The following is a 10,187-nucleotide window of genomic DNA, read 5'->3' as shown; positions in this document are numbered from 1 at the left end:
CCCGCCGGCCGCTGGCCCGGCCATGTCGTCGTCCTTCTTCAACCCCAGCTTCGCCTTCAGCTCGCACTTCGACCCCGGTGAGTCCCTGGCGGCCCGGCCTGCGCGCCGCTGCCTCCCTCCGCTGCGGACGTGATGCCGTTGGGCCCCACCGGCTCCCGGTTTGCATGGAAATTAACCCTTTCCCCGCCCCGAGCCCAGTCGCAGAAGCAGCCGGACCCCCTGACGGCCCCAGATCTCGCCTCGGAGGGGCAGGGCTTGGGCCCCAGCACACACCGGCCTCCTCCTGTGGGCTGGCGTCCCCCGCGTGGTCGTGACTCCGTGGCTGCGTCCCGGGCACAGGTAACTGGGGCACAGAGGGCCTGCGTGGGCCCCAGGTGTCCAGGAGAGTTGGTCTCAGACTAAGGGCCCTTGGGGATGTGGAGGGTGTCAGCTAGCTAGGGTTCAGCCTTGCCATGGCCTCTCCTGGGTCCGGGGCCCTGGCGTGGGAGGCTTCTTCCCAGGCTGGGAGCGGTTCTCGGAGCCCTACCCAGCCACCAGCAGCCGCGGGGGATGTAGGGGGAGCAGGGGCCAGTCCACATGACAGAGCCCAGTGGGCAGAGGCTCAGAAGAGAGGGGCTTGGTGGATGCCCAGACCCCCTGACAGTGGGGGCCCGAGGTGACGCTGTCAAGCTGGCTGCAGGGGACCTGAGGCCAGGCCTGTTACCCTGTGTGGCCAGTGCACCAGGCAGGGCACGATTACCCATGGCTGCCTGGCCTCCTGGCTGCGGTGGACAACTGGGATAGGCAGAGGGGGCTGGGGGGAGCTGGAAGCCGCATCCGTCACCAGGAAGCAGTGGGCTTTCTAACCTCTGCTTCTTCAGATCCGGCCCCTGCTTGGCCTGAGTGGGAGATACCCCCCCCCGCCCTGTGCCATCCATGGCCCCAGGGCCAAGTCCCACCCACACGTCACTGGGGCTCTGGCACCAGGCTGAGCCAGCCCAAACAAAGCGTGTTTGCATGTGACGCGATCTCCTGTGTCTCCTTCCCTGGAGCAGGGCCCAGGGCGTGCAGTCTGGCAGGGACACACGGGGGTCCCCCGGGGCAGATCTTGGTCTGAAGGCATTTGCTTCTCGTAGGAAGGGAGCTGGTGGGAGGTCTGTCTGCTGGGCTTAGGGCTGTGGGTGTCACTTGCTCAGAAATGACTTCCTTTAGTGACTCCTGGGGCTCAGAAGTCCCTGCATGGTGGGCAGGCGAAGGCCCAGAGCCCAGCAGCCCCCACAACAGCTGTGATGTCTCCCCGGCCCGAGGGCAGGGGGTGGAGGAGGCTTGGGACAGGTCCTCATAGCATCTGCATGCCAGGGTGCTTGGTCCTTTCTGCGCCCAGAACAGAGGGGACCCTCAGCCCACACCCTGCCTTGGGGCCCGGCCTTGCCCTTCGCCATGAGAAGCCCTTTCCCCTGCCTTTGAGTAGCACTGGCTCTGCCCTTCCCTGGGTAAACAGCTGTGATCTGAGTAATTCGAATGTGTCCATTTAATGACTTAGAGGAGAAGAAGTTGTTGGAGACAAGGGGTGTCTCTCCTCTGCAAGATGCTGGGCCAGATCTGCAGGCACCTGCTGGGCTCCAGGGCCCACCTGCCAGGAGGGGCTGCCCGAGGTGCTGGTGCTGGTGGAGAAGAGTACCCTCCTTCGGATTAAGGGGCTGGGTCTAGGCTCTGCAGCGGCCCCCTTGAGGGGGTTAGGGAGGAGAGGAGGGTCCCATGCCCTCCCGCTAAACTTAGCCCAGTCTTCCAAGCCTGGCTGCGCTGCGCTGCAGTCCCTCCGCCTGGCCTTGCCTCTGTGAACCTCGGTTTTCCCATCTATAACATGCGCTGACAGTACCTGTGGCAGGCCCAGGTGGGCTTAGTGCTTGGTGAGCACTTGGCTCTGTGCTGGAGGTCGTGGTGCTGGGACAGAGACCCCCAGGGCCCAAGCTTCCTGCAGCACACGGCTGGCTCCTTGCCATCCCCGAATTGGAGCGAGTTGGTTCCTTCTGAGGCTGCTTGTGTCTGTGGGGGTCACCCAGAGGGGAGGGGCCCACGCTTGTGGCTCTGGCAGTTGACTTGTGTGTCACTCAGCATCTGGGGCAGTGCCAGCACCTGGGCACGGGGGTCTCACCTCAGTCACCAGGCCCCGCCCCGCTGCCGGGCCAGCTTCTTGTTCATCACAGGAGCTGGTGCCAGTCTCCATAGAGGTGACGGCAGTTGTGGTGGTTGGTACAGGGGGCAAAGATGCCCGAGAGTGCAGGGCCTGAGCTAGAGTGGAGGCTGTGGGCATGGACTGTGGGCTGCTTGGGCCCCGACCTTCTTCCGCAGCAGGCAGATGCGGGCAGGGCAGGGGGCACCCGGCCCAGGAACCTGCTTGAGCACCAGGAAGAGCCGCCTCCTCTGGAGCCCAGCTCTCCCCCCATCTCCCTGGCACTCAGGAGCGTGGGTGAGTGACCCTGGGGGATTTCTTGGCAGCTGCAGCCCTCCAGCCTCTGTGCTGTGTGGCCTTGAGCAACTCACCCAGCCTCTCTGAAATCCACTCTGCACAGATGAAACCTCGCTCTGGGGTGGGCATGGCGGCCAGGAAAGGCAGGGTGATGGGGGTGGCGTGTGGGCAGGACGGCCGGGTCCAGGCTGGGAGGAAGAGGGTGTCATGGCCTTGAGCGAGCGGAGGTCACCCCTTCTACCTGACTGCCCTAAGGGAGGGGGCTGACCTTGTTGCTCACCCTCCCCAGCTTCCCCTTCCCTGGTGTGGTCTCAGAGTGCCGTGATTTCTACTCGTCCTGAGCCCTGGGGTCTGGAGCTGTCCTAGGCTGGGAGTGGGCGTGGGGACGCCGCCTTGCTCCATCTTCCGGACAGGCCGCTCAGCCTGAGGTGGGGGTCGAATGCTCTGCACAGTTAGGAGCAGGAGTTCGCCCTGGGGCCGCCTCTGGTTTGCTGACGGGCCCTTCTGTGACTGGCTCTCCATGCCCGTTTCGTCATCTATAAGGTGGGAATGGCTGTGATGGGCAGATCCGAAGGGACAGCAGTGGTGCACTGAGGCAAGGGTGGGTACCTGGGCAGTGCCTGTCATGGCTGACCCCGATGCAGAGGTGTCACTGTTGACCAGTGGGCAGGGCTTGGAGCTTGTGGAAGTTCTCGGAACACGTGGCAGCCTGGATTCGCCACCCCCACACCCCCGCCTCTCCCCCGTCCCTCGGTTCATGCCCTGTCTCCTGCCCAAGGCCCCTCCCCGTGTCTGACCTGAACCGGGCGCCATGAGGGGCTCCTGGGAGAAGTACCTGTGCCTGGCAGTGGTGCTTGCTCTCAGCATTCATGCGAACTGGATCCCTGGCACAGGGCTGGGCAGGCTGGGCCTCAGGGAGATGGTGTTGATGGGGAGAGGGCAGAGGAGGCAGTGAGCCCCGGGCCGGGCATGGCCTCAGTGGCAGGGGCAGGGCTGGACTCAGGGGCTCAAGGAGCTGAGCAGGAGGCCACGGGCCTGGGTGGTCCCCAGGAGTCCTCCCCTTGGAAGGTGCCCCACGACTGACACTGCCCAGGCGCCATGTGTGGGGTCTGGTTGAAGGCAGCTGCTGCTGCAGCCTCCCAGACTGCTCAGGCTCAGGCAGCAAGCACCTGCCCTTGGAGGAGTTACCTGTCCTCCTCTCGCCCCCTGGGGTCTCAGAGGATGCCCCAGGGGAAGCTGTGCCCGTGGGTTGGGCCCATCCCCCCACTTCCTCTCAGGTCTCCCACCGAGACCCTTAGGCTTCGGGCATGCAGGCCAAGGTGGGTTCCTGGAGAGGGTCCCATGGGAAGGTTGTGTGGATAGTGGCCTTGGGAAGTGGTCACACGCAGGCCATGGGCCCTAGGCATGGGTCTGGCTCCCACCTGCCAGCGTGAGTGCAGGCACTTGGGGAGGGTGTGGGTGTGAGGCCCCCAGACTCCCAGGAATGGGTCAGGGAGACCATTTCCCTCATTCCGGCACATTCTCCAGGAGGCCAGGCTGTGTGCTTCCCTCCATGGGGCGGTGCAGTGACCCAAAGGACCAGCCTGGGCCCTGGGTGCGCCAGAGGGAGCAGCCCCTGCTGGGGGTTCAGACCTAGCACCTACCCTTGCGGTGGCCACCCTGTGGGCCCGAGTGCCCCAGAGCTGGCTGGGGTGGGCTGGCAGCTGTTGTGTTGTGTGGAACATGCTGGAAGGTCTGCCTCATGACACCCTGCATGTTCGGGATGCATCGACTCCCCGCCATGGCCGCTGCCGCCCCGGCTCCCAACCCTGACCCTGCCTCACGGGGGAGTTCTGCCGTGAGCTGGTGTCCTGAGCGGGGCCCTGCTGTGTGACCATGGACAGGTGTCATAACTTCTCTGTGTCTGTTTCACCTCTTTAACGGGGTCCGGCAGCACCCATGTTCCAGGAGGCTCCTGAGAGAACCCGGGGGCCGTCACGGCAGCTCCAGGGCTGGTGACCGTTCACGTCCTCTCTGCACTCACCCGCCACCCCGGCCACCTGGGAACTGTGCTCCTGCCTGTGCCCCGGAGGCGTCTGCCGAGTGGAATATGTCACCCCAAACCCATGCCCGCCCAGTACCTCAGAATGGGGCCTTATTTGGAACTAGGGTCTTTGCAGCTGTAATCAAGTTAAGATGAGGTGGGCCTGGAGTGGGGTGGGTCCTGAAGCCAATGACTGGCGCCTGATAAAAAGGGGAGGAGTGGCGCGCACGGGGGAAGGAGGCCACGTGCAGAGGCTGGAGCAAAGCAAAGCCCAGGAGCACCTGGGGCGGCTGTGCCGGAGAGGCAGGAAGGATCCCGCCAGCGCCTCGGAGGGAGCGGCCCTGCACACACCGTGCGTTCCTCCTCCACCCTCCAGAACTGTGAGCACATCCATTCCTTGCCATCTGGGCCAGCAGCCCGTGGTCCCAGACACGCATCTGGGGGTCCCCTTGGGTCTAAGGGGTGAGCACAGCTGCCTCAAGACATGAGGAGACTCTGACTCCGTCCTAGGAACAGTTAATCCTTGGAAGAAAATGAGGGTACGTGCTGGCCCCCAGCCTCAGAACCCGCCAGGGCGCTTGGCTGGGTGTGAGGAGGAAGCAGGCCAGGACCACAGCTGCGTGGCGTCCTCTGCCTCCTCCTCAGTCCATGGGGGAGGCAGAGGGTCCACGGCGCGCCCCCGTGTCTCCTCGGATGTGGTGTGTGGCGGCGAGCCTGGGACCACGCTGTTCCTGCTGCCACCGGCCTCCTGTCTCCGGCTCACAGGGTTCTTTCAGGGCGGGTTTTTCTCGAGGGCCACGTGACCCTTCTGTGCACCCCAGGGCAAGGCTGACGGGAGGCCCACTTGACCACTCCTGGGTGGGAGCCTGATGCAAAGCACCTGCCGTGGGGCCTATGGCCTGCGGTGCTGTCCCTGGTGGCACAGATCCAGGGGCCCAGGAGCCCGTGTCTGTGGTGGGGAGACCCCTGTCCCCTCAACAGGCCACAGTAACAGGAGGGCTTTGACGTCTGGGCCCCGCTGGGCCTGGCCCTGCCTTTCACAGAGGAACAAGCGCCAGCGGGACCGGCGGCCTTGGCCTCCCCACCCCCTGCAGAGGAAGCCGGCAGAGGAAATGAGGGCAGCGGACGGGGCCGGAGCCAGTTCCCAGGCACCTCTGAGGACTGTCACTGGAGGCGGCGTCCTTGCCAAGTCCCCAGCCTCCCTCTGCAGGGACCGGGGCCTAGGGTCAGGGGGCCGGGGCCTTGGGTGGGGCTGGGGTGGGCTGGGGTACACCCGGGGGTCACTCTGGGGTTACAGTCACAATCAGAGCCACGTGGGAGCAACAGCCAGAGCCCGGTACGTGGGGGTTTCTGGGAGGACGCAGGCTGTGCTCCCATTGCCAGCCTGGGGGTGGGGGCTGTGGTCAGGAGACTCCTGCTCCTGCAGGGACCCTGCCAGTGGAGGTGGTCATGCCAGAGCAAGCAGGGCCTCTGCAGTGGGCGAGTCTGGGCAGCCGGGGCCACCTGCCCCCGGGGGAGTGAGGGCCAGGATGCTGTCCTGAGCCAGGGCTGCTCAAGGCCACCTCTCATGGTGGGACGTGGCCAGCCTATCCCCCTCTCACCCTCGGGGAGGGTGTGGGGTCCCTGCTGCTGATGGACAGGAGTCCGGCTCCACCCACCTGCCAGGGTCCCCAGGAAGACCCCTCTCTGCCCCTGGCGTCCGGCAGCCCTGGCCAGCTGGCCTGGGGGAGCCAGGCTGAGGGGCAGGGGAGCCTGGTCCAGGACCAGGGCTCTGCCAAGTCACCTCTGTGCCAAGGCCACGGTTTGAGGCTGTGTCTTGATGCCATTGTGGGATGGAGCTGGGGACACTGTCCTCTGTGTGAGGATCCCTCCGACGAGGGCTTAGCGCTCACTGGGGCTGCTCTGGCTTCGCTTCTCCGCTTCTGGGAGTTCTTAGTGACTTTGAACAAGGGGCCTTGGGTTCCCTTTGTACTTGGTCCTGCAGATTCTGTAGCTGGTGGGGCCTGCTTAGGGCTTGGGCTCCACTGTGAGGCCCACGTGGAATTTCCTCGGACCCCCTGGGAAAAAGGCGTGTGGCTTCCTCGTGACCACAGCACACACAGGTGCGCTCTGGCCTCGGGGGTGCGAGTCCAGGGCTTCTCCCCAGTGGATTTAACCGTGTGGCAGCACACCCAGCCCCCGAGAGTCCCTGAGAGCTCCCGCCGCTGCCCCCAGGACAGCCACTCAGCCCATCACTCGCCGGCCGCTGGCGCCCTCCCCCGCCACTGCCCCAAGGACAGCCACCTGGCCCGTTACTCGCCGGCGCCCTCCCGCGCGGCACATTGGGGATCTCGCTCGCTCGCTGTGAACGATGCTCAGTTGTGGGCTGTCCCGTGGGCTGCTATCGTGGACGCTGGAGTGAGGGCCCCTTTACTGAGAGGTAATTCACGTATCAAGAACCCACCTGTGTCAAGTGAACAGCTCGGGGCTTTCCTGCATTCCCAAGACTGTGCAGCCATGGCACGGCTAGCCCTGTGCCCGAGGGCATCACTCCCCATCCCCTGCCCCCAGCCCTGGCAGCCACCGATCTGTGTCGGTCTCTGGGTGCCTGGCCTGGGCGTTCATCTCATAAGCAGGGTCCTGTGGCCTTGGCCTCTTTGGGCCCTGCGGTTTTCACTGTGTGTATAGCGGCCCCAGGGATCGGGTGCTGGTGTGTGGCTGTGGGGCACTGTCCAGGGAGCTTTCAGGAGGTGGTGCCATTTTGCCCCCATTCCCATGGACGAGCGTCTCCACAACGTCCCCTCCCACCAGCGCCGGCTGCTGTTTTTATAATGCCAGGGCTCGTGAGCCTGTGGGGGCTGCCCATGGTGGTCTTGTCTGCCTTTCCGTGGCGAAAGATGCCAGGAACCTTTGCAGGGCCTTCCCAGCCCTTCTGAGCCCCTCAGGCGAGTGCCTGTTGGAGATATTTCCTTGGTGGTTGGTACCTGGCATCGGGCAGCCCTGGCCAGCTGGCCTGTGGGAGCCAGGCCTGGGGCAGTGGGCAGGTCCTGGACATGAGGCCTCAGGTCTGTGCGCAGTGAGCAGGCGGCCTGCTGCTTCACTTGCCGTGACCCTGTGCAGGGCTGAGCACCAGCAGCTCCCACCCTGAAATGGGCTGAGGTGGGAGCACTTGCGCCAGGGGCCGGCACACGCCCCGCTTTCCTTCCCAGGGAGCTGGGTGCAGACACTGACCAGCATACCGCCAGGCTCGGACACCTTCTGTCCCTGGGAAGCTGCCTGGAACCTCTGTGGCCCAGAGGCGGGCGTCCCTGAAAGCAGCTCCTGGCCCCAGGGATGGATGACGGGGAGGACGGATCCTGCTCGGACCCTGGCTCCAGAGGCTGGGCCCCACCCTGCTCTCTGCCTTGGGGTTTGGTGAGATGCTCAGCTGCTGCTGGAGCCCGAACTGGTGCGTCAGACTGTTTTATTTTTCCTTCTGTGACAGGCGGCCCTGCAAGTCCTGTCTAAAAATAACTGCGGCCGGCGTGCATCCGCGACGCTTGGCCGCCCTGGCCGTGGACCTGCCCGTTTCCTCCTTGGCAAGCCTGAGCGCGGCAGCCCCCTGCTGCTGCCCAGCCGGCACTGAGGGAGAGACTCAGTCTGTGCAGGTCCCTAGGGGGCCAGCTGGATGCTGGGCTGTGTCAGGGCTGGGAGCCCGAGATGCACAGGAGGGTAGGTCCCCAGGAAGAGTGGGACTGAGGGCCAAGGTGTTGGGAAACAGTGTGTGTCAAGCAGGGACAGGCCAGGAGCGAAGAGATGGGGGCTGTGGGACCTTAGCTGGAGCTGCCTGCCCCTTGGGAGCTTCTCTGCTGTCAGGCATCAGCCTGCTGGGGAACCGGGGGCATTCCAGGTGCCTGTCCCAACAGCCTTGGTGTGGGCCCTGGGGCATCTCATGCTGATGGAGGCTGGGCCTGGGCTGTGTCATGCGTCAACAGAGGGGACATCCCTTTTGAGTGTCCAGCTGGCAGAACTCGCTTCCCTCCCTGGGCTGGGCACCCATGTTTGATTGCAGGGTTGGCTGTCGAGGGGGAGGAGAGTCAGGCTTAAAGATGCTGGGGTGGTAACCCCCGGGGACCATGCAGGGGTCCCTGCAGCAGAGAGTGGGGCTGGTCCCAGCATTGAGGGAGGGCTGGATGCCCACCTTGGGGCTGCCAACGTGTGGGGCAGGCATGTGCGTGGAGGGCACGTGTGCATCTATGAGTACACGCAGCCCCAGATGGGAGGCGAGCGTGTGCGTGGGCAGGTGCAGTACCTGCGGTGTTGGGTGGACCCAGCCCAGGCCCGTGGACCTTGCCATGTCCTGGGCTTATCCTGGAAGCTTACATTTTATGTGGCCTCTCTTGAAAGTAACCGTGGCCGGCCTGCTTATCTGTGGTCCTTACCTGTGGACACTCGGGCTCCCCTCTCTTGGTGGGGGCAGCGTCTCATGACTTATAGCCCCTGCTCTGTCTTCACCTGCCACCCAGAATCCCACGTGGCAGACGGTGCCCACATCTGTCTGGTCTCGGGAGTGACTTTGGGGACAGTTCAGGGCTGGGCACCATGCTGCGTCCAGGGCCTATGGGGACACCGTCACTGTCCTAGAGGCTCCTCCCGCCCCCTCTCCCCTGTGTCAGGAGGCCTGTGGGGTCTTGCCACACCCCTGCCCAGGGCCCGGCTTCTGACTCAGGGAGGGGTCTTCCGTTTCCAGCCTGACTGGCGATCAGGGCCGAGGAGGGGTCCACTGGACTGGGGCTCTCTGTAGCAGGAGCTGATTGAATTCCAAAAGACACAGTCCCAAGTGCCATCATTCTGAGTGTGGAAATCCCAAAAGATCAAAATTCCAAAAACCAAATTCAGGAAAAAATGATTTAAAAGATTCTTTAAAAGACATTTAGGCCGGGCGTGGTGGCTCACACCTGTAATCCCAGCACTTTGGGAGGCCGAGGCGGGTGGATCACCAGGTCAGGAGTTTGAGACCAGTCTGGCCAACATAGTGAAACCCTGTCTCTACTAAAAATACAAAAAATTAGTTGGACGTGGTGGCAGGCACCTGTAATCCCAGCTACTCGGGAGGCTGAGGCAGGAGAACGGTGTGAACCCGGGAGGCAGAGATTGCAGTGAGCTGAGAACGCACCGCTGCACTCCAGCCTGGGTGACAGAGCGAGACTGTGTCTCAAAAAAAAAGACATTTATTTGCATTTGAAAAGGGGATTTATTTGAAAAATATAAAAACTTCAGAGTTCACTTCACACAGTAAAATAGGCCATAGTGACATACATTGTTGCAGAAACCCTCAGGCTACTAAGGTTGCATACAGTTACGGGCAGATGAACTGTGCTCATAAAGAAATGGGGGGCTCACACCTGTAATCCCACCACTTTGGGAGGCTGAGGCAAGAGGATCGCTTGAGCCCAGGAGTTCGAGGCCAGCTTGGGTAACACAATGAAACCCCATCTCTACAAACAATAAAAAATTAGCCGGGCATGGTGGTGCACACCTGTAGTCCCAGCTACTGGGAAGGCTGAAGTGAGAGGATTGCTTGAGCCTAGGAGTTCAAGGCTATAGTGAGCTCTCATGGCACCACTGTACTCCAGCCTGGGTGACAGAGTGAGACCTTATTAAAAAAAAAAAAATAGAAGAAAATAATTGGTTGGGTGCGGTGGCTCACACGTGCAATCTCAGCACTTTAGGAGGCCGAGGCAGGTGGATCACAAG

The 10,187-nt window shown here is 63.1% G+C and overlaps 1 protein-coding gene across 1 annotated transcript in view; it reads left to right on the top strand.

Annotated features, from left to right (window-relative positions):
- The first annotated feature begins 6 nt into the window (after window positions 1-6).
- AATK (apoptosis-associated tyrosine kinase) overlaps window positions 7-10,187 on the top strand; it is a 51,755-nt gene continuing 41,574 nt past the window's right edge. The window contains exon 1 of the mRNA XM_011933263.1: window positions 7-77. Coding sequence (XP_011788653.1) covers window positions 23-77 — 55 coding nt within the window. The 5' untranslated portion in view covers window positions 7-22. The remainder of the gene's footprint in view (window positions 78-10,187) is intronic.

Source organism: Colobus angolensis, unplaced genomic scaffold, assembly GCF_000951035.1.
Source record: "Colobus angolensis palliatus isolate OR3802 unplaced genomic scaffold, Cang.pa_1.0 Scaffold1, whole genome shotgun sequence".
In the NCBI taxonomy this organism is placed as follows: Eukaryota; Metazoa; Chordata; class Mammalia; order Primates; family Cercopithecidae; genus Colobus; species Colobus angolensis.
This window is presented reverse-complemented; position numbering and strand designations above follow the sequence as displayed.